Here is a 24,501-nt window from a genome sequence, read left to right as displayed (position 1 = left end):
TCTGCTCTCTAACCAGCAAAGACTTTGACACAATGGCATATGGACGAAACAACTTTGCTTCTAGCTGGCCAACAAACGCTGATGTGTTTTAGAAGCTATTTGCTCAGCAGTGAATATCTCTGTTTTTCCGAATTACTCATAAAGGATTAAATCCTCATTCCATTTGAGATTTATACGCTTCAGAAGAGTTCAGGGAAGGTACGACTTCCAGGCCCCATCTGAGAAATTAAAGAGCATAGCACAAAACCATGTATCATATGGGAGCACCAAAAACATGAGAGTCATGTTTTGGACTGTGTAAAAAAGTTATATTCAAGAACAAAAACCCTTTGACACAAACGTGAAAGAAAAGGAGCTTTAATCATTTCAGTTTGCAATGATTGCAAACAATGAAGTTATTACATGCACATGGTAGAACTACAGTTCCACTTTTGGAAAAGTGGTAGCTCCAAAGTACTTTAATGCTTTTAAATATAATTATGTTTTAACAGCAAAGATCATAAAGTCTATTCATTTTCACATTTAGTAACAGTGTCTCTTGTTTATGCTCTTACAACCCCTAACTGTTGCACATAAAACTTTTCTGCCATTTATCAGCCCAAACTCTTGTTTGAGCACAAACTCACCCCTCAAATGTTCTGTTTCATCCTGGCCAATTCACAAGGACACAATAGCATCCATTCCTGATTATTGTGTTTCATTTTTTCTGGGGTTTTTTTGTTTGTTTTTGGTTGGTTGGTTGGTTTGTTGTTGGGGTTTTTTTGTTTTTTGGTTTTTTTTGGTTTTTTTTTGGTAAAACTATTAGTTTTAACCTTACCCCAGCAAGGTACACATCTTTTTAACTCAACATGCATATTATTCCTTTCCCATTGCAAAAGTTGGAATACAAGGATTCCAGTCTTTTATTTTAAAACCATGTCCCTGAGATAGCTACTATGGGCACATTTTCCAGGCTGTTCTTGCCCTCCAGTTAGGACACACTAGCTTGAAATCCTAAAGGTGCTCTGGTGAAGAAAACTCAAATCATGTGGAGTGCCACATAGAACACTGTTTAGAAAAAGTTGAAGGGAAACATCCGAGAAGTACATCTAAACTTCTCTTAATACTTTACCACCAATTAATCTACTGATTCCTTGTGTGACTCTAAAGACGTCTCATGTCACTGACCACAGAAGAATCACCGTGCACATGTGAAGCTCCTTGGAACCCTCCTTTTCCTAACATCCCTAAAGTGTTCCCCTGGCCCATCATCGTTAGTCACCATCAGAAAAATATAGGGGTCTTTTGGGAGTTTTTTTAAAGGCTTTTCTTGCTGCCAAAACAACACATAGCCAGTCAGTGCAAACATTCAGCATCAGATGAACCTAATGAACTTCCAAGTTATGTCTTTGTTTACTAGAATTAAAACCATGCATTGTCTCCCTAGTTTACTTCAATTATAACAGCTGGACAAATAAGGTGAGTTTGAAGGTCAGAGAGGGAGAAAGCAGAAAGAGGACAGAGCACATTAATTTTTAGCAGGCACATGAAGGGAAGTAATTGCGGTCATACCAATATCACTATCTTAGTTTCATTTCTCTGTCATTTCTTTGCACATCATATGGCATGACGCAGCCCTATTTTAAGATTTAAATGAAAATTTCCATTCATGAATGCTTCCAATCCAGTCACTGTATTGCTATCAGCTTAAATAGAGGGGAGTTGTTAGCATACATCATAAGAACCATGATCTCTCAGTCAATGTCGAGCCCAAAAAAGTGAAAAGGGAAAAAAAAGTGTTTTGAACATTTTACCTCTGTATTACTTCAGCTTTATATTCACAACTGGAAAACATATTTGAACTAGGCAACTACGTTGCAAATTTGAATCTCAGATTCCTGCTGCTATAAAACTGGAACTACTCTGGATTCACATTAGTATGACCAAGAACCCCCTGGCTCACTAGCAGAAATACATCCTGTATTCCCAAGTAATTCCCATTTTACTGCAGTGGGAGAAACAAAATTCAGATCCACCTTACATTTGGTGCCGAGTTAATCGTATCAGGTCAAGAGAAGTGCCCGAGTGCCACTTTTACAACCCACTGAAGAACATGTATGAATGTGCAGCTGTGTTAAGAGAAGCCAGTAAGATGTTAAGTTATATAAGAATATATGGTAAGTAATACAGCGACTATTACTATCCATTTTATATAAATCAATAGTGCAGTCTCATCTGGAATAGCATATATTACAGAGTGCAGAAATAAAGTCTGTCTGGAAAATGGCAGTGAGAAAGCACAGGCTTAGAAAAACTCTCTTAGGAAGAGAAGCTGAAAAAAACAACCTGAGAAAAGGAAACAAAGATGATGACACACCATACAGGTATACCAGATAGTAAGTGCTACATAGAAAAGCAATTAGGTCTCTGTGTTCCCATGAACTCCCTTTCAATAATACAGGGGAAAAAAAGGACATCCAATAAATTTAGAAAGTGGAATTTTGAGAGAAACTCACACCACCCAAAATCATGGAACATCTACTGCTGACAAGAAAGATTCAGGTTTATCTTTATAAATCAAATTCTGGGGGAGAAACATTAAATATCAACATTGTGTTTTTAAAATTATTTTTATAAGCATGACTGTAATTTGCAAATCTGTAGAACAGAGTCCTGCAAGATTTCTATACTTCTCTCTGTATCTGAGACTACTTAGAACTCTTCAACACTGTATTTTAAGTTTTCCTGCCTAAGCAAAGAAAAAGAGGGATGAGAGGAAAGAAATTAATTTCCAAAAGAAATATTTTCTTTGACAAAAAAGTAAATAATTTTACTAGTAGATTTTTACTTATTAAAATCGAATATGCATACTAAATTGCAAAATACCATTTTAACCCCTAACCAATTGTTTTAATCAACAAAATATTCAACAACAAAAAATTCATCAAGCAAGCAGAAACTTGAGACAGCACACTCAGACTAGAAATTGGAATCTAAACCAGAAAAATATGACAATGGCTGTTTGCACTGCTATCAACTAGAGGTGACAGATTAGTGCTTTATAGGTTATGAGCTTTATTTAGCTATTTATGAATTTTACAGCCATTATGGGTAACTTGTTCCACCATTTTGTATAGTACCCGGCATGCAAGATGATTAGAGAACAACTCTCACCATCCAGGCAAGGCATCATGTGATTTAAGAGTTTCTGTAGAAGAGATACTATCACCTTCCCAGGATCAGAACAGCTCTGTATATCTGAATTATAGTCAGAGAATAAAGGTTTTTGCTAGAACATTACTGTAGTGCTGGAACAAGGATAGTGGGAGGACTCAGGTTCTGAGCACCATTCCTAAACAAGTCAATTTATAGCAAGTTAAATCTGTTGCAAGACTACAAAAGCTGAGCTAGTTTTCAGCTGGCGACAGAATTAGCAGCATAGTAAAATACACTGTACTTCTACCTGCTCTGCTCTGTCCTTACCAGAACAACCAGCCCCAGCTGTTGAGTCATTAATATGGTCAACATGTAGTTGGGGAAAATTACTGGGACTTCTTTTTCCTCCCTTTTCTTTTTTTTTTTTTTTAAGTTTACTTGCTTTATACTTGTTTTCAAAACACACATTAAAAAAACAAAAACAAAACCACAAAACCCTGAAAAGCCCAAAGTTTTTTTTCAACTTGACATGTTGCACTACCCAGTTATGTCATATAGTGTCAGTAATGTCATCAGATAACATAACTGCCACAATCTGATGTGATGCATTAAACTGGGATTACCAGAATAAATCATGTTTGTGGGTACACAGATCACAGGTGGTGCAGTCAGCTGCTCTGTATTATGGCGTATCTATAGGATGTGCAGATTAGGATATAATGTTCAGAGGCTTGTTCTCGTTTGTGAAGTGCTTTGCAACCATAACTCAATAGTAAGGAGCCACCAAACAGTTATAATGGCATAAACCATCATCAGGGAAAAATACAAATCGATCAGTGCCAGCGATATAAAAGAAAGAGCATACATCTGTCCCCAGTCTCATAAATTCAGTGGTTGTTGCAGGCTTTTTCTCTGTCCCACATGTACTTTATTAATAACAGTAACTACCATAAATAATAATAATGCAGAGTAGTTTATTTCAAGATGAATGCTGCTCTTATTATCTGTTGATCCTCTCCCTTATTTCTTACATCCTGTCTATATTCCTCCTGTAAATGGGGAGGGAGAGCTAGTTTAATTTATTGTTTGAAGTTTATGCCCTTTAATTGGCAACAGTGTGCTATGCCAAGAAAGTTGTCTATGTAGGCTCCCTGAAATATCTGCATAACTTAACTGGCATGTTAAGCTTCTACAAAGGAGGCACAGAATTTACATTCTACTGCATGTTATAAATAAGTAATAAGAACAGATTAGAATTATGCATTTACGCCTACTAGTGAGAGTGAGATGCATAATTCACAAGTGGCAAACCCTTAAGAGGCTTTCGTACTTCACCCCAACCCTCTCCCCCCTCCAATCTCGTGTATGTAGAACATAGTATATTTTTCAGTCCCACTGCTCCGCAATTCTTTTTTTTCTTTTTTTTCCCCAGCAAGGCTGTTCTGATTTTATAATCACTACTTTTTCTTTCTTGCAGAAAAGCAACAGACACTACATGTTAGTAGTCATTGTTGGGAATGTATCTCCTTTTTGTTACAGTATTGGTGTCACCTTTCTGAATTTTCTTGTGATACTCAGGGACACGACCGTAAGAGGCGGATGTTAAACGGCAATGCTTTCAGAAGGTGCCAGAGTAAACTGAAGTCCTCTACCTAAATTACATAGAGAACGCAGAACTTGTAACTGAAACTTCCTTCGCTTCATAGTTAATGTGACATACTGCTCCTCTAGTTGGATCTCCTGGAGGAGTAGACTAATCTCTATGCCCATTCATGTCCTCAGCTTCTCTGCTGAAGGCCACAATTTATATGATAGCACATGAAGGCCACAGATTTTGCAGAGCCCGTGACTTTCCCCCACAGCAGTTCTACCTCTAAGAAGCACTCTATTACCTGGTGATAAGGTGTAGGAACAAGGAGTGATTTTAGTCTAGTTATTTTGATATTTTTTGGTTCTCTGGCTGGAGCACTACAGTGTTGATTAATGTACCTCCCTAAGAGGCATCACTAGGGACAGGCTCTTTGGTGGAAGAAGTCATCTTGTAATTTCTCTCAACTGTTTTGAATTTAGTCTGTTTAGTTCCCTGGATTTTCCTTTGTTCTGTGTGCAAATATTTTAAATTATGTTCTAGTTCTAACTACTATTTGTTTATTCTGCCTCAATCTCTGCCATGCAACTTCTTTTCATAGTTAAGCTAAGACTTGTACCTCTCTTTTTCTGGTAACATTTATTTATTTAATCTTTTGATTTCTTCAGTGTACCTCACTTTACTTTGAGTTTTTCTTGACTAACTTTCTATGTACTTTATCTCTGCCTGTAAACTTAGGCGAAACACTTCAATTATGCATGTATTTTAATTCCCAGTACAATTTAACAGCTTAAAAATTGTTATGTGACATTGCAACAATGGTATTATATCCCAAGAGTCACATCTCAAAAATTCAAAACACATGAGTTGAAATGAAAATAATACTTTTACCCTAACTTTTAAGAACAGCAAAAGGTACCACAATTATTTTGATATGTAGGAGAGCATTCTTATTCCTGAGCTGATGAAAAGGCTAGCATGCCAGCTCGTGAGAACATGTGAACATTCTTGTCAATTGGATTAAATTATTGGTCCTTGATCAGAAAACAAATGACTAACAATATTAAAATTAAGTGTTCATAAATAGCTCTAAAGTTGAAGCGAGTACGAAATTCAGCTTTCAAAAGGAAGCTATTGACATACTGTACCAACACGTGTTACTTTCCACTATTGATACTTTCCGTCATTTTCTGCATTTCTCCTAGAATAGACTGTGGAAATTTTCATCACTTCATCCTTTGTCTGAACTCACCCAGTCTAGCCAATGATCCTGGAAAGGTAAGCAATGAGGACCCAGAAGCTTTTAGTAAGCCAGATTCTCTAGTCACCTCTGAATAACCTTTTCCACTGACTAGCAGAGGGGATGCAAAGCTATTCACCCACTGCCCTAACAAGAAAGCTTTCAACCATTGGCAGAGCTGTTTTAGCTGCCCCAGCTATCTGTATTGCACTGATTCCAACTCTAATTTATACCAACTAGACAATTTTTAAAATAAAAACATTACAAGTCTCCCCAAGATATTTGTATAAAATTTTATATATTTATGCACCTCTGTTGATGGAAACCACGTATGCTCACAGAAAGAACAGAGAAACTTAGTGACTGAATTCATTAAATCACAAATTAGAATTGGAAATTGCTAATGATATATTTCCAGATACAGAACACAGGCAGTATATTATCACCAGTGTAAAAATTCACTCTTTCCCACCTGATCACTTATTCTCTCACACGTGCAGACCTTGCGCAGCACCACTACTTACCAAAATGATTGAACAGCACCATTCTTAAATTAGAAATCCAGATGCTTATTTACATGTAGCCATAAACATACCCAGACATGCAGAAAAAGAAATCAAGATATGTATACTGTAAATGTGACTTAAATGTGCCTCTGTAATAAAGGAACATGGTATATTCAAAGTAGCCATCACAAACAATAACAATGTTTATCATCCACCTTTCCATTCTTCTTAAAACCATGAGTCTAAGCCTTACTTAAAGCACACTAATCTGATGTTGTTCTTACATGTTTAGTTTTATGTTCACTTAAATATTTTTTCACATGCACTAGTTAATTTCCCGGTAACGTCACTTTAATGTGTCGCTCTATTTATACAATAAAAACCATGGAAAAGAAAGAAAAAAGAGAAAACCCCCAGCAGCTTCCAAAGTCCAACTACAATTTATGTAAAATGCTTCAATCAGAAATAGATTGTCATAAAAATACAATATTTCATGGAAGACTAGTGGAAAACATGATGGAGTTCAGTACTGACTAAAAGGCTATTAAGGTTTATGTAAACAATTTAGGCAATCAGAGTATAAACCTAGGTTAGATTTCTGGCAGTGATTCAACAGGAAAGGAAGTGTCCTAGAATGCCTCTCATGCTTTTTGTGACATGATTTATGCCTTGCATATATTTTCACATAACTTAGGAGAATAGGGAAACAGATTTTGAAAATACAGGAATCCTCCTCCAATCATACAAACCGTCAAATATTTTTGAAATCAAAGTTATATCAAACTATTTTACGGCCTTGTAACACTCAGACTTGTATTGTTCACACACAAGACGAGACTTGTGAAAGATGAAAAATACTCAAGAAGGTCTGGACTTACAGTAACAGGAAAAGACATTAATTGGTGAAGCATTTTAGAAATACGAGTTGTAAAGAAGTTGCTCAGATTTATTGAAACAACAAGTCTGAAATATATGCAAACATCAAAGATTCCCCTTATCATAAATTTATCTCATTATAGCTTTCTGTTTTTTCAATAGATAAAATGCTGAAAATATTTAAGTAATGACTCAACACCTTTGTGCCCATGCATTTAGTAAAACCAAGAAAAAGGGGAACCCTCCAGAAGTATTACTGTGGTGTTACCTGCCTGTACGTTGTCGCCATTTATTAACATTCCTCTAGTGTTAAAGGAAGGTTGGGAAATATCAGGTACAGAGAGAAGGGTCTGTGTCTAGTGCAAGCCAAACAGGAATGCATGTACCGCTCAGTCAGAATAATTATCACAGCTGATAATCCAACACAATTTCTAATAGCATCACGGAAGAAAATATCTATCTTAAATATACATCAAGCATTTGGCAGTTCAGGAGGCCAAATGGTCCTAAATGAGTAAGGAGAAATATGAGTGTGTTTTCCAGGGCATAAGAAAAATCCCAGAGAGAAGCTTCATTATGCAGCTTGCAATATCAAGAAGGCTGCCCCACTCTTTCCAAGCCTATTAAGTTAGAGCTAAGTGAGGTATATCCTTATGAATGGATATCAAGAGATTCAAACAGAAGCCACAGGCTTGGCCTTAGTCCATCTGTGCAAGAGGCGTCATATCTTTATTCACATGAGTCCAGCATTACCTGAAACTAAGCATAAATCATTTACCAAGCATTTCAAAATTATCCTGGGAAAAAAAAACAAAAAAACCAAAAACACCACCACCACCACCCCCCCAAAAAAAACCCAAACCCAAAAACTCTCAGGAAAGTGGAGATGCTTTTCTTTATCTATAAACATACGATTTATAAGTTGAACATAAAACCTTGCACAGTTTCTGATGTTTTCTAAAGCACTTAACAAAAGTGTGATTGATGAAATCTTGACTTAAACTATAAGTCTGTTTTATCAGCAAAATTAAAACCAGAATAGAACCCACCACTTCGCCTTACTAGCTTCAGGCAAACCACGATTACCAGATATACCGCTGAAAATAAGATCCCACAAAGAGTATTTCAGGCTATGAGCACAACAAGGCCAAGAAAGCATATTCTAGTTCTTATAAATCTAAGGAGACCTCTCAATATTCAATAGCAAACAGTGGTCACCACATGACAACTGCTCACAAAGAGAAACCGTATCACTTGATAGGGCCCTATATGAATTTCTCGCCGATGGAAGACAAAATGCAGAGAAGCAAATTATGCCCTTCAGAAATCCCAAAGGAAGGTACAAGATGCGCAATATTGGGCCAGTTGGCCCAAGAGAGGTTCGCACAGACAACATTACAACAAACTGATCTCAGAAAGTGCCAAATAAGAATTTGCTGCTATCTAACTGCAGTAGGGGTGTCTTGGAGAAGACCTGCAAATCCACATGACAGTTCATAACACCTCCAAGACGATAATGTGTGGACAGTAAGCTCTGCTGCTTGAAAAAAAAAAAAAAAAGATGACTAAAAAAGGCTGTATTTAAATTTTACAAATTGAACTCAATGAACCCTTGATTTAAACCTGTCCTCCTCAGTACACGCTGTCTTCTGAAGAGATCTCAGCATCTTTAAGTCTGCTGACCAATCTAGATATCTGTGAAGGAGAAAATAAAGAACTAGAAGCCTATATATGTCTAATTCTGACAACTAATTTTGAAGTAAGATCACAGGACAAAATAATCTGGGAGTTTTACATTTTTTAGTGGTTTTAATTCTTGTCATGGGATTTGGACAAGCCTGGAAATCAATGTTTTTCTTCTCTTTGTTTAAAAACAGAGCCCAGAGCCAAAATATTTCCTATGCTGCCAGAAGCGAAAGGAGAAAAAAGGACGCTCCCTGTTCTACAGCTATTAGTTCTGGAGAAGCTATTTGCTCCAGTTTGCATTAGTACATACAGAAGATTGGGAGGTACCAATCACTCTCATTTTATAATTTGTGTTGCATTTTAATTTTTAGAAAGCAGTACTCAAGCAACCTGAGAGCTCAGCAATTCCAGCAGGGTTAGTGTCAGTTCTCTCCTGGCTTGCTGTGTTACCCAAATCTGATCAAAGGACAAGGACTCCAGAAGCTTGTCCAGCTGTGGCTTTATAATGACACCATTAGGTTTTGCTCTATAATCAAGGTCCCTAAAAGTCTGTGTAGCTTCAGGCTTAATATCTGCGACAAGGTTAACTGAAATCTGCAGCAAGGATAACTACTTTAGCAGATTGTATCAGCAGGAAATATTTAAACACTATTTAAAAGGATTTTAAATAAGCAGATTTTATTTAACACTGCACTAATGCACTGCCATAGAAAATGATACAACAGAGCTGCTACAAATAAACATAATGCTTTTACCCTTACCTCACCCCCTTCCCTTCTAAATTCCCCAGATCTGTATTATTAAGTCCAATGAGTGTACCAGATCTTTCTGTCTGAAGCTGAAATACAGGAATGCCAGGCTCAGACAGCCCATTTGCCCTTTGGTTTTGTGCCTGCTGAATCTGCATTCTGGGTCTGCGGAATTAATTACGATAGTACCGGTCACTGGCAATGTCAGTGTTGCCAATTCAGGTGTATCAAATGTGCTTTCTTATACGCCTACAACTTTTAGACAAAGGCAGCTTCTCCTGTAAGACTGGTGTACTCTGCCCTCTAGTGCTAGGTGCACCAATATATGTTTACTTAAATGCATACTCAGGCCACCATAAAGCCTGAGGCAACAAGAGTTTTTTACACACCATCCTGGAAAACATGTTATTTCCTGTACCCCTTATCAGCTGGATGTGTTGCTAAACCAAATATGGGCCTGGAACTGTAGCATAGTATTGCAAGACCCTAAAATAAGAAAGAGACACTGGGGCATGTCTCATTGGGTCACATGCAAGACATTTCAGATAACGAATTCTAACTGCAAAGAGGTGAAGACTAAATTTTCATTGCTCACAATGGTGTTAAATAAGTCTCTGCTTCACAAAAAAAATGAGGAATTGTGACATTCTGAGTTATAATATACATAAATCTAGCGCTAACATTATATTGGATAGCAAACCCTTCTTTCCAAAACACTCTAGTGAAAGAACAGACTGCGTTCATTTGGTATTTATATATATTTCACTGCAACTGGAAAGTGGGAAATAAACTCATACCAGAGGACTACAGAATTTTTCTATTGTTTGTCCTTTAAGGCAAAAGCTGCCTGTCATCTTTGAGCAGGACCTAAAAAAAAGGAACGCAAATCCTTAGGGTTGGAAACTGGTGGTTTTAAACGTGGCAATAGCTAAAAACTGTATGAAAAGTAACCATGAGAACTGCATCTTAAACCTAACATAAGAAGTATTTCCTTCTCAGTGATTCAGCTTCTTGCAGTGATACATCTTATTGCAATTATCCTCTATGTACAATTCTGTGGATTTTCTTGTTCAAATTGTTTCACTTGGCAATTAGTACAATATTGATATTATGATGGATTTTGCTTTTATCATCATTATCTATCATTTAAAACAAGCAATAGTAGTCATAGGGATAAAAAGGACAAAAAACTTCGCCAATTTTTCACTAAAATGTAATAATTGTACATGGCTGTGCATAGCGCGTACTGTAATTACTACTGGTTTAGAGCAACATAAAAAAAATACAGGTACTAATTTGGGATTCTCCCATTTTTTAAGTTCAGATATGCTAAGCCCTGTTTGCACAGATGTCAAACATCTGCCTCTTTCTCACAGAAAAACAAGGCGCCCATTCTATCCTGGTTTTGTAGGATCAGCCTTTCCACACTCAGGTCAAACAACAATTTGAATAAGCTGAAGCTTAGTCCACGCTCTTAGACAAAATTGTGAAGGCAGCTCTTTCGCACCTTTTCCAATGCTCTCCTTAATATTTTGCCCAGAAACCTGGTACAAAGCAGTCTGTCACAGTTTTTTAAACTCTTGGGCATGTAATTTAGGATAACTCTAACTCAGTTGCGGATCTGCCCTTGTAACATAGTTGACAGCATCTCTTTTCTGAAAAACTGGAAACACTTCTTTCAGGTTGGCAGAGAAAAATAAGTTTCATACAGCTGAGTCTTAATAAGAATATCTTCCTTTTAAAGATTCATGATGAGAACCATTAGATTCTGCTAGGAAAATTATATGAACACAATTTGTTAACATTGTCAAGTATCTAGTGCTGCAGAAAATGCGGATGTACATCCTCAATGCCAAGCTCAGTGCAAAGATTTATACATTTTTTGATTTCTAAAGATATCTACAAAGTCATTTTCCTTTGTAACCCTGTTAGGTAACAAACACCTTTTCTTAGTCCATCAAATGCTCAGCATTTAAGAATAGAGGAATATTTTGCTCTAATATTTTTTTCTGAAGTTTCTTCACAACAATAAGATTTCCACCAAAAAAAACCCTTGGCATTTGGGTCACATCTGATCATTACCGTCTCTGCTTATACTATACCTTTCTGCATTTATTAGACCACCTTTCTGCTTGTGGTATTGGCACCACCAGCTCAGGCCACTGAAGTCTAATAATTTTCAGTATAGAACCCACCCTGTTTTCTCTTTCATCTAAGGCAGGTGGGAAATTTTTGAGACTAATTTAAAGAAAAGAGTAAACAAGAATGAATACTTTACCTAAATTTAAAAATATGAAAAAAGAATTACATTAAGAAATCTCCACATTTCAAAGTAGAAGCTTCAATTTTGCCTGTGAATGTTTGGATGAGTGAGAAAAGCTTATTTTCCTCTCCACAGGAATAATCAACTCAAATTTTCCTAAAATCAAAAGCTTTTGTAAGATCAGTATGTATATATTAAGAGTTTTGAAGATAACTGTACAAGCTTCTCTATCGCCTCACAGCTGCTAGTCATCTCTACAGAACAGTAAGGTATGCAGGTTTGGAGAGCAGAACCCTATTGCAATGGCCTTGCTGAGCTGCAGCTGTTGGTCTTGGTTACAGGAGCTTCTGCACTCGCACACAGAGGAACTGAAAGCATGAATACAAAGGCATGGATTCACACAGCCTAAATTCTGCCTGGGATCCTGGACTGAGTATTTCCTCTTGGCTTGTCCTTACCCGTTGGAGACATCAGGCTTTCACTGGAATTCAGGATGCGAAAGAGCACCCAGATTGCATGAGGAAGTAGTACCACATAAGGCAAGTGCCTAAAGGTGGGAAGCAGAAAAATTGCAGGCCGAGAGTTAACAAAGGTGCTGTGGTACAGGGGCTGGCTTCATTTCAGTGCTTGATTACTCACAACACAGAAACCAAATTTGTCAATATGGGGAAAATATTTAAAGGCACTGAGGGATGATGGATGCCTAATGGGTCCCCCTTTTCAATATGGTAAAGTGTACGTTTGCCATATGTGCTTTTAAAGGGTTTCCTTTTTAATTACAGCTCAACCCCTATAGGAAACAAACACTTGAATTTCCTTGAAAATCAATGAGTATTTCAAGCCCTCAACAACTGTCAAGATCAGAAAGTAAGTTAACAATATATTTGCAATTATGGTGTTAAGAAAACATATCCCTCCTCAAGTTATGGATTAATTAGTATGGGCTTAAGCTGATTGCACTTTCCATGGTCTGAAGTGAAAGTCAGTGAAGTACCAATTTTTAGACAGAATTGATGCCTTCCTAAAAAGAAAGGTTTTAAAAAATATTTCAATAGATACAGCACTTCAAAAAGCACAAAGAGAATATATGACTTTCTGGTATAGACTATCGGTTAGGAACTCAGTTGTATAATTATTAAATTAGGAAAATCATTTTGGTGAATAAATAGGAAACAGATGTCAGAGACAATGAACTTTGTCTCTCTGTTTAGGGTCAATAATGTATTATGTTGATGCAATAAGTCACCAAGATCACTAGCATAAATGCTGAAGGGAAACGGAAAATAATATGGGAAAAGCCAAAAATGTAGGAGAGAGACATATATAACACTGGAAAGTCAAAAGCTGCAACTTTTCACTGTAAAACCATAACCCTTGAAGAAAAAAAAAAAAAAAAAGGATTATGTTATACCTCTTTTACTTCTAGCCTACAAAGAAGAAAATCTTGGGCTCTGAAAGGAAGCAAACCCAGGTCAAATAAACATATATGCAGATCTAAGCAAGATCTTGAATAAACGTGATTCAGAATGACTGGGATTTCTAGTGACCCAAATCCCAGCCTGCTGGCTCACATCGCCTCTTGCCTCTCAGGCAGAGTGAGAAACTGGCAGCTAAATAAAATGGATCCAAAGTAAACAGACTGATCTCCACACCATGTTCAGAATGGTAGGCAAGAGTGGCTCTTGTGCTGTACTGCATAGGACAACACAGTCCAATTCACTAGCCTTCTCTTTTGAATGAGCAAGATTCTCTGTTCTCTTTATATCTTATGTCTGCCTAAAATTTAATTGAAATAAAAGTTATGAAATGCTCAATAGGAACAAAAATATCAAAATTTCTAGAAAAATATAAATAAATAATTTCTAAATAAAAGCAACAAGAGCTCCTCTAGGAAGGTTATAAACCAGGTGACTTTTCCTTAGACTGGTTTAGCTGAATGTATTCTGATGTATCATTCAGGATTTAGAGGCAGAACATGAGGAATCAAGTCCTGACCCTTCTTAATTTATTCTTTTCTATATTTTTGAAGAACAATTACAAAAGTTACTTGACCACAATTTCTATCAATAAGCATTCATTTTGGCTATGAGTCAGAATACAATAGACATGAATGTAAAATCAACCAACCAAAATACATTACGGTGAACATTTCCTCAAACGTTTTATATTGCTTGTCAATTTATAACCAGGTTGCAGATGAACACATCAGTAAAACTACCTGTGATGAACTTTCAGTAATGATTTTAATAAGATTGGAAGCACAACTATTTGCACTTCAAAATTCTTAAGAATAGTGTTATGGTATGGCAATAAGAGATTAATGGAGATCTTGCAAAAAAGATAAATGGCACTACAAGAATACCAGAGAACTGGGGGGATGGGGGAGAAATTAATTGAACCTATACTTTTGATAAATATTTATTTTTTTGCAGAAGAAAAATGCACACTAGTTTGAGCTGTCATTATGCTAACCTATATCCTATTTTTCATATTATTAGTAATACATAATGTGGTAGTTTATATTCAAAAATAAAACCAGAATGTATATACCTCATGTATTTATCCAGAAATACACTAAGGTTACTATGGTTACGAAAAATCCATTACCTTTGAATACAGAATGAAAAAGTTTGACTTAAAGTCTGCACTATTTATTATAGCGATCATCAACAGCCTTCAGGAGGTTCTCTAACTGGATTCATTTTTCAGTGTCAAAACTGACCCACCACACCAGTAGCTTATGGCCTGTGCAAGGCAAAGAAATTTGAACCATATGAATTTTTAAATATGTTTTATACTAACTCAAGATGCAGAAATAGCTTTAAATTTTAAGGCCTTACATTAAAAAGAAAGTAGGGTCTTGGTACCCTTTTTCCCCGAGTTGTCCGATATGAAATGCTTTATTTTCACTTGTACCTACTACCATATACAAATTCTGATGGGTCCAGAATAGTGCTTATGCCGTGCTATGATACTTCTAGCTCAATATTTTGGGTTTTTTTGTTTGTTTGGGGTTTTTTATTGGTTTTTTTTGTTTGTTGTTGGGGGTTTTTTATTATTATTATTATTTTGGTTTTTGTTGTTTGAATAATGTCAGAACAAATAAATTGATACTTCATTAAACTACAATTACATTAAAACAGGAATTCAGATTACCATGCTTCACTGCACTGCCAAATAACAGTCATTTAGCTTCTATATAATAGTTTAAGAGTACGGATATAACTTTGTTATTGACACATTGCATACCTGTTATGAGAAGAAAATGGATTATTAGTTTATGCTTTTCACAAATGAATTAAGCATGAGCTATGCAGGAAAGCAACACAGTGTCTCTCTAATTAAGAATACTTAAGGAAGACAGTAGGAAAAACTATTAAACCTGTACATAATATCTTGTCTTCAACAGTTTACAGTTTACTTGTTTTGAGAGCTATATGGTACAAGATCAAAAAGTTATAAAACCATTAAAAAGATGACTCAGGTCCTGTGAAAGAGGACAACACAGCACAAGATTTAGCTACACTATGGCGACATAAATTTCTGAGAGTCCCAACAGAGAGTTCTATGAAGGATTCTTTAAAAAATAGAACCCATCAGGGTTTAAAGTGCATCCAGCCCATTTTAAAATTTTTTTCTTTTCCTCTGAAATAAGAAAGGGTCAGTCATATAATTATTCCCAACAACTATGAGATACCCACCTGACATGCTACCTAGCAGAGAACTCACCTTTTACAACATATTTAGTTCCATTTCCAGAGTAAATAGGTACTCCATTCATATATAAAGTATATTGTGTAATAATACCATTTGGTGTTTTTGGTGGACTCCAACTCATCAGCAGGGACGTGGGAAAGGATATCGCTGTGGGTGATTGCACATCTTCAGGGGCTGGTGGAAAAAAAAAAAAAAAACGTATAACATTATATTTCCACAAATAATAAATAATTTCAGTGAGGAGCTACTACCAGAATGATTTTTGGTAAAGTTGAAATTTCAGAAGAGATTTTATGCTTGCAACATACCAGCATTTTGAGAACTCCCCTATTACATGTGAGATTTCCTAGCCAAACAAAAACTTCTATGAAAGACAAGGATATACCCTTTGCTTTTTAGGAGAATAATTATGCTCATATAACTTTATCTTTCCAGCTTGATAACACCAAGCAACGGGAGGGGTACATGATTTTAGTACAGTCCTTTTTTTAATACAAATTATTTTCTCTTCCTTCATGCTTTTTATTCCTAACTACAAAGTGATCAATCTTTTTAATCACAAATGCAGATGCTGTATTCTTAGGCACTACCCCTTATTTCAGACTTTTCATAATTCAATACACTTAGTAATGTTTGTTTAGCACAGATTTTATGTATATAATATATGGGAAGTTGGCAATGGATAATAATTTAAAAGCCGAGTTCTCTCACCGTTCCAATGAGTTATATGCTAGAAGCACAAGCGATCCCACTGAATATCGCAAGGGGAGCAGAACTCGGGCCTTAGTCTGGGAGGAATATCTTGTAATTTACAAGCTCTGTGCTAGCAATTTAAAACAATAACTAGCAGTGGCTGGCAATGTGAAAACAATATAAAGTAATGAATGTTTCAATAGGGAAACAGGGATAGCTGGAGGGTGTGATATGGTGTCTGTCTTCTGTATCATCAATTTATTGTTACTAAGAGCATGCAACAAGAGCATCCAAAAATAGAAATTCCACACATTGACTTTTTGTTCAATTCTTCTGAGGGATAAAACACATGTTCCCCATGGCTTTATTTGATCTCTGAGAGAAAAAGAAAAAAAAAAAAAAAATCTATTCTTGCCTAAACCTTCCTAATATGACAGCACATCTGAAAACAGTGGATGTTTTTCTCAAACACATGTAAGAATTCCTGCTTTATTCACTAAGCTGAGAAAATAAGACATAAACAATTTCTTTTTTAATTACTATATTACACCAGAAAGAAATATACACTACTGTATTTCATGTTTACATCACAGGGTCCATTAACTATTTGGCTGTCAGAGGCTACACCCTTTCATAGATAATGCCACCAGACAAACTCAGTCAGTTTATTTAGAACTTCCAAGAGGCAATAATTGGATTTTGATTTGATTGGTGCTGCTGGCAGTTGCTAACATGTTCACATCAAAACGCTGTTCTAGCAATGTTAGACTGCAATCTTCAGGACTGTCGTCATCAGGACAATGCCTTGCATGACTACCTGCTTTGGCAGCAGTTCAACACTCCAGCATTCTTTTAATCATTATGGTTGTAATTTACTTAACTTCATGCTAAAATTTTATTTGTTTTATTGGTACTGTATTACTACCTAGTTTACATGAGAAGATAAAACAAAGAACTGTGGGAGGGAGGGAATTTTGAAAACTACTCCACATCATGGAAGATTAACTACTGTCCTATAAATACATGTCAAAGTCTTCATTATTCTACTGGTGTAAATTTGGAGTAACTGATGATTTTAACTGGATTAACATGGCTTTGGGATGATAGAACCAGGAGATATGGACTTTACGTCTAATTGAGAATGGAGTTAGAAATGTCACAGATATTTTGGGAGCATTTGCTCCAGTAATTGATGTGTATTACTTACGAGCCTAGCCTCTAAAGTCAGAACTGTAATGTATTTTCTCTTTCTTCCTGCTCTAGTTCTTAATGTAAGCATAGAAAACATTAATTTCCACTCACAACCTTTAAGTTTGAGCACAACAACATGTAAAAGTGTTTAGAAAAAAAAGGGAAAATCTGAACAGTGATTAATAAATAACTCAATTGGCATTTGGAGGTTTCATCACACTGAAATAATTGTTGCCTATTGCTGGTGTTTAGCAGTTAAAAGAAACCATGGAAATCAACCGTTTGATTCTCAATTTCATACTGTGCCATACAATCAATTCTTTTTAGTCAGACTGTCTCTAGATTTACTTCTGAGCCATAGTAAAATGAGGAAGCTTTCATTAATCTTTCAGATGCTTCATATTAATGACAAGGCTCTTGCATGAACAATGTAACAGCAATTAAAAAGCCCATTAATCTGCATTACAGCTATTAAAGATGCATGTCATTAAAGGGTATGGAGTTTGATTCATTTTCGCACCCCCCCAAAAAATGGAGCAATTATGGTCTGGCAATGCACTTTGTCATCAAATTAGGTTGGGGTTTTCCAGCAAATGGCTTTGCAGCATTTAGCTCTTCTCCTGTTTTATTATTCATGACTGAAATGTGGAAGTCAAGACCTTTGAAATTACTTTACCTTCTTGTGGAGTGGAGATGTTCAATGCATGCAAGCTCTCAGTACAGCCAGCCAAAGTGCAAGCAGTTAGGGTTACAGCATAGTTTGTGAAGGGATGCAAGCCGGTCAATATGCCTGCAACAGAAGAAAGCAAGGTGTTATGCATGTACAGTGTACAGACTGATTACATACATACACAGACAGAAGTAAAAAACTTAAAGATTTCTGTTACAGGCTTCCACTATTACAGGCAGAAAAGAAAAATTATTTTAAGGTTTCATTCCTGTTACGCCACGACTTAAATTTTGCAAAATAAATTAAGAGTAAATGGTATTTTATTCCATTCTTAATACTAATTATGCAGCTAAGTTTCTTTAGTTATGCTTCAAGATTGTGGTGTATATTTTAATGTAACAATGACAATAAGGGAGTTTTTTTTTCTTAGTCCCTGCCTCACAATGTTTTTTCAGTTATTCATTTTGTTTTTCCAAGGAATTTTCACTGTCTCCCACAGATCAAACTTTTTTTAATGCTTCCTCTCCAATGTTGCCCCTCTTCATCCATAAACTGAAATCTTTTTTGTATGAAACATCCCACTTGTGTTCTATTACTTCAGTGGCAGCATAAAGACCATATATTTGCTAGACTACTACAGTAACATAATTCAGGTGACACAGTACCCAAGGGTTTACAAGAAAAAAAGATCTGTAATCTTATGCTTTTTCAGGTCCTGCTTATGTTAGTGAAGAGAAGTTGCTAGATTCTCACATATCGATCAGCTCCGTGTCGTAACAAATGCAACAAATCACTGCTTACCACTTCAGGAAGTTACACGATATTTTGAACTGCAATATACAGAAGGACTACATGGAAAAAAATGTGGATTACAGTAATTTTCAGAAACATCAGCAGTTCCCATTTCAAAGTAGGTCCGATAATAAAGTAATATGGAATGAAAACGCATTAGTAATTAAAAGAAGGCCAATTCACGTCAAGCTTTATTTCAAACCATGTTTTCACCTCGACTCTCACAGCTTTTAGTAAAATCAATGGCGTCTTTCATTAAAAAAAAAAAATTATAGCAAACTATGTTATTTTGGAACTGTCTGACACTGGGATTTTGCAAAGCAGCTTCAAAAGCAACAGTACCTCAGAGAACCATAATTCTTGGCCAAACGTCCCATGGTACAATAAGACTGCAAACCCCCTCAGCATTACATGTACACAAACAGGTAGAAGAAATTAGTCCTTATTATTACTCTTCATTGAGTTACTACATAGAATGCAACATAACTTGGTGTTTCATTAAAAAATGTCTTTTTTCCCTACATAAGCCTTTTATACTCACAAAAAGAGCCTGGAGAATTTGATGCTGGAAGTTAAAAGTTACAACATAAATATATTATTTTCTGAGTGGGACAATCAAAGTCTGTGAATGTTTATATTGTGTTTATTAATAGGTGTGTTCACATGGAAAATATGAGATTAGCATTCACTGAATTAGTAACGTTTGTGTCTTCTCTTGTAATCAATCCAAAAACTTCAAAGGTTGGCATTGCAGTGATCTTTCTATTTGAATTCTCTGAGGTCCAGTTCCACTCATATACACAAAGAAATATTGAGAAGTAATCACATTTACTTCAGAGTAGTGTTAAACTAAAAACAGTTGACCAGAATCCGTTCTCTCTGGTTACAGTTTTGATTTTGCAAATCCCCAGTTAACAGTGGAAAGCTGTACTGCCATCTTACTATCTAATGCAAATGTGACAGGAAAGAAAAAGAATGTTGTGTCAGCCACCACCCAAGCAAATGTGCCTGTAATCTTCCTGTGATGGAAGGCAAATATTTTTAAGAGCATTCAAAAAGCAGAAAATAGGAAATAATGATGTTTTAAAGCATTACTATCCTGGTAAAGCAGGAATATTGGAATCTACAGTAAGTTCTTCAGCAGAGAAATTTCATCAGTCCAAAAAACATCTTTTTTGCATAAGACTTGATACAAAGCACTGATTTCCAGATCATAGAGGGTTAAACATGGGAAAGTATAAAAGGTACTATTGGAATTACCTTCAGCAAATAAACACATGCAGAAACCAAATCCTCTAACTGCGACATTTGCAAGTTCTCGGTCAAGAGGAGCATGGTATAGTGTATATGCCATCTCTCTATTCACTCTACTGTGCTTTAGGAAGCAATTTAGTTTTATTTGTACATTTAGCACTTGTAGCATTCTTTTCTTATGAAGCAGTGAATTAATGCTCCTTGCATTTCCTGATGGAAGACATTCTGTGGGGTCACCAATGGCTTCAGGCACCGAGAGCTGCAGTAGCACATATCCAGAAAGATGCCCGTAGCTGTAGAAGGTTTGGATTGGGCTGTTTGGTTTACTTCTGATGAAGTAGAAAGGTTTTATATAAAGCACCTGCCATGCAACAGAGTGTACGTTGCATAGGTAGGTTTGTGAAGGGCAGTGTGAATTTGAAAAAAAACCCCAAAATAAATCCTTTTGCAACAGGAGGTTTATGTTAAAAAAAAATAAAAATCTATTCAGCAAAAAGAAAAAAAAACTTAAAAAATAATTTGTTAATTTCCTAATTAATGTTTTTCCTTCATATGTACTTTTGCACTATTTTCTTTCAACAAAGAAACAGATGTGCTGCATAGGTAGGCAATAGAAAGTGCACAGATTTTATTTACATACTTCAGCAAACTACTTTTTTCTCAGCTGCCAACCTATCTGTTTGGCCAGCATCCACTGTAATCTGTTCTCCTTCATTATGTTAATCTGTGGGCGGAAAGATTTCTGTCATCTTCAAATCGCTTGTACAGCAATGGTAAACACCTTGGCCTGTCTGTAATTGGACAGGTGTCTGCATTGGTGTCACCCGGCTTTTAATTCAATTAAAGAACTGGCTGCTCTGCTCTCATTACCCACTCATTTCCTCTGCACTTTTAGTCAGTCAGTGAAATTTACACTCAGTGCCTGACTATCTTAGAGTACAAAGTCAGCAGTCCCATAGCAAAGATCATCACTGATGCACGTGAATTAATTTATAGCACAGCAAAATAAATTTTGCAATAAAAAAATAACTTATCATCCAATGAAGTTGGTTGATAGCTTTAAAAAAACTTATCTAACTCCTCCGTTATCACACTCTCAGACTGGCAGCTCATCTACACCCAGTAATTGCTGATTTGATAAGAGTCCATCAGGCTTTCCAAGATGGGATGCTAACAAAGCAAAATTTGGTTGCAAACACACTTGCATATATTCTGTTAACGTTAACAGGAGAAAGGTAGCTAAATTGTCACTTTGATCAGGAGATAGAATTAGAAGCATCAACAATATTTAAGAAGAGGGTCAGCCTCCCACATTTGGGATATGAGTCCCATTCATTCAGCCTGCCACTACAGAGCAGCTGAATCCATCTAGACTTAAAATTTTCATGATAGACTACATTCCAAGCCTTAAAATCCACATGGGGAATCGGAGACACTAAATCATTCTAACACACCACTCCTATCTGCCCACTCAAAGAACCTTTGGAAATAAATTAAAGTTCTAACACAGACATTTTGACACAGTGACCCCATGAAACTGAATAATGTCATTTGTTAAATATGAATGTAAAGTTAACAGTCTAAAAGAGCGATCTGGAATCACACCTAGAACATTAAGCCCACTTTATATGCAAAACTAGCATTTAATTTTCTATACTTTTATTTAAATGATCTTAATTATTTGCAATATTTAAAGTTGAGGTTTAGAGTTGTGTCAGAGAGAAAACGCTAGGTTCATTCTTGCGGAGAAGGGATAAAAACATTGGCATGGACAGCAGAAAAGGGTCAACAATGAATTTATGGTAAAATGGATGCATGGACTAGTCAGAGTTAGTTGCATCTTTACGTCCACTCCATTCATCATTCTAATGCATATAGTATATAAAAATATTAAATATCTGTTCACAAACACTGAAAAATAGATTCAAAGGCAATTATAGTATTTTAGCAATTTCCTCATCCAGTTAAGACTTTTATGAAAGCAGCTGCTTCCCTGTTCCAATCTGTCATTCTGCTTTTTCAGAAAGTTGCTTCAAAACATCACCGGGTCTTCACAGATGAAAAGCCACACTTGCTTATGGTAACTTATGGAGCTTTTACACTGCATAATGAATTGGTTAAACAAACATAAATTGAGGTGAGTTTTTTAAAATACATTTATTGAAGGAGCCTTCCCATAAAAACAAAACTAAACCCACTCGCCCACACACACACAACTCACGCAAAAAAGCTATTTAATCTTACAGATCTAACACAAATACTAAAGTTCTTTTCCTCACTTCCACAAAAAAAATGCACTCAGCTAAGATGGTGGAAGAGGACAATTTCACAAGGCTAGTTCAATTTTTTTTTTTTTTTACAGGTAAATTTAGCTCATTTTAATCATAAACAGGCACTACTTTAATATGCAGCCCAAAAACTCAGCTCTGCTACTGAATATTAAGATTCCCAAAGTCAACCACAGAGCTTACCCACATGAATTCCATTTGTTTCACAAGCTGAGTGTATTTTTTGCCAAAGGGACTTTTCCTTGCCAGATTTTTTCATTGTTTCCTCCCTAACACTCTACTTCATAAGGACCTATTGTGAAATACACATATTGCAATTGAAATAACACTTGACCTTCTAGATTTACCTTAATTCTTGTTTAAGCTCTTAAAAAAAAAATTACCAAATTTCCCCTCCCCAAACCTAAAGACTATTTAGCCAACTTGAATGCCTGAAGTCATACAGCATCTGTCTAACAAAGTCACTTGTGTGTCGGGATGCATCATTGCCACAGTACACTTAATCACAGTCCACTGACCAGAAAAGGAAGTCCTCAACTGACTTTGTGTTTTCGACAGATTGTAGCAAAAACTGTTTAAGTACATGCGTCTTCTACATATGCATTCCTGGACTGAAAGCCTGTGCACATCAATCTGTCGCGTGCATCTGCATTTTTAAAGCATCTTCTACCATAAGTCTAGTATGAGTCATAAAATTTTGACGAATTATTGAACAAGACGGCACCTGTTCCACCTCTTTAGCTTATAAAAACCAAAAAAGTTTTACTTTATTATTTACTGGATTTCGGTGGCTTGGAAGACCCTTTTTTTCCCCAACAGAAAAATTTCATAACCAACCATACACAAACTCCACTGGCCTTGAAGATGCAATTCAAGTTGCAGTGGTTCAATGAAGCCTGTTACACTCCCCATAACACAGGGCAACTCCTTGGCTGCTCTAATTTGCAGAAAACCTTAGCCCAACAGTCCAATTTTGCACCAAGAGTTAATTAAACACAGAGGGTATTGGTTCTGTAATATCTATCACTATGTTACTCTTCATCTTTCCAGATAACTTTGTCATTGTTCATTTTCTGCAGGATGTTAATTTTAAAAGTTTGCAGAGAGAGAAAGACTGTTAACATTTTTGCAAACTTTTTTTTGAGTATGTCTATAAAAAACATATTCATAATCCTTTCCATCCTCACAAACATTAAGGAGTTGATTTCTTTTTATTAATAAAAGTATTGGTATGCAGCTAAGAGCTGATGTAATTTTGATAAAATGTTCAGGTTTATTTAATCAGACAATTTACATTTCATATGAATAAATTTATACAACTGCATTGGACTGTAAACAAGATTCATTTAGGTCTAAACTCAATCAAGTTACAACCTTAATATTGCAGAATATTAATATCATTTATGTTTTAAAATGCATATATTGAAAAATACGCTTCTAGTCTGCTAAAGCCAGCTAAATGAAAGGAGATATAAACCTACATTCTGCCACTCCGATTTAGAGTTATTAGGAGCTCAAGCACTACCTGACAACTTACAGAAACCTAATGGACATAGACGGATCTATTGGCTACCCTATGTTGCATTAGCTGCCGCAGTCAAATAGGGATCTGACCAGGGGCTCAGGTGCAGCTTCTGGTATGCCCTTCAGATCCTCCCACCGAGAGAGGTGTGCGTACATGGGGGCGAGAGAGACAGAAAGACCAAATCTCCTTAAAACAGGGCAACAACGAGCACCGCAGCCCTCAAGACAAGGTACGTGACACCCCTTTGTTGTCAGAAGGGTGCATACAGCCTTCCAGATCTCACACACCATGGCATGGCACTGTAAAGTGCATACCATCGTTCTTCCGG

The 24,501-nt window shown here is 36.2% G+C and overlaps 1 protein-coding gene across 1 annotated transcript in view; it reads right to left on the bottom strand.

Moving 5' to 3' along the window:
* USH2A (usherin) overlaps nucleotides 1-24,501 on the bottom strand; it is a gene marked incomplete at its 3' end in the record, with an annotated part of 389,347 nt that overhangs the window by 199,707 nt on the left and 165,139 nt on the right. Inside the window, exons 30-31 of the mRNA XM_082305924.1 lie at nucleotides 18,321-18,434; nucleotides 15,773-15,934 (exon numbers count right to left, since the gene is read on the bottom strand). Of these exons, the coding sequence (XP_082162050.1) occupies nucleotides 15,773-15,934; nucleotides 18,321-18,434 (276 nt within the window). The remainder of the gene's footprint in view (nucleotides 1-15,772; nucleotides 15,935-18,320; nucleotides 18,435-24,501) is intronic.

This window comes from Platalea leucorodia (genome assembly GCF_965183815.1).
Source record: "Platalea leucorodia genome assembly, chromosome: 3".
Taxonomy (NCBI): domain Eukaryota; kingdom Metazoa; phylum Chordata; class Aves; order Pelecaniformes; family Threskiornithidae; genus Platalea; species Platalea leucorodia.
This window is presented reverse-complemented; position numbering and strand designations above follow the sequence as displayed.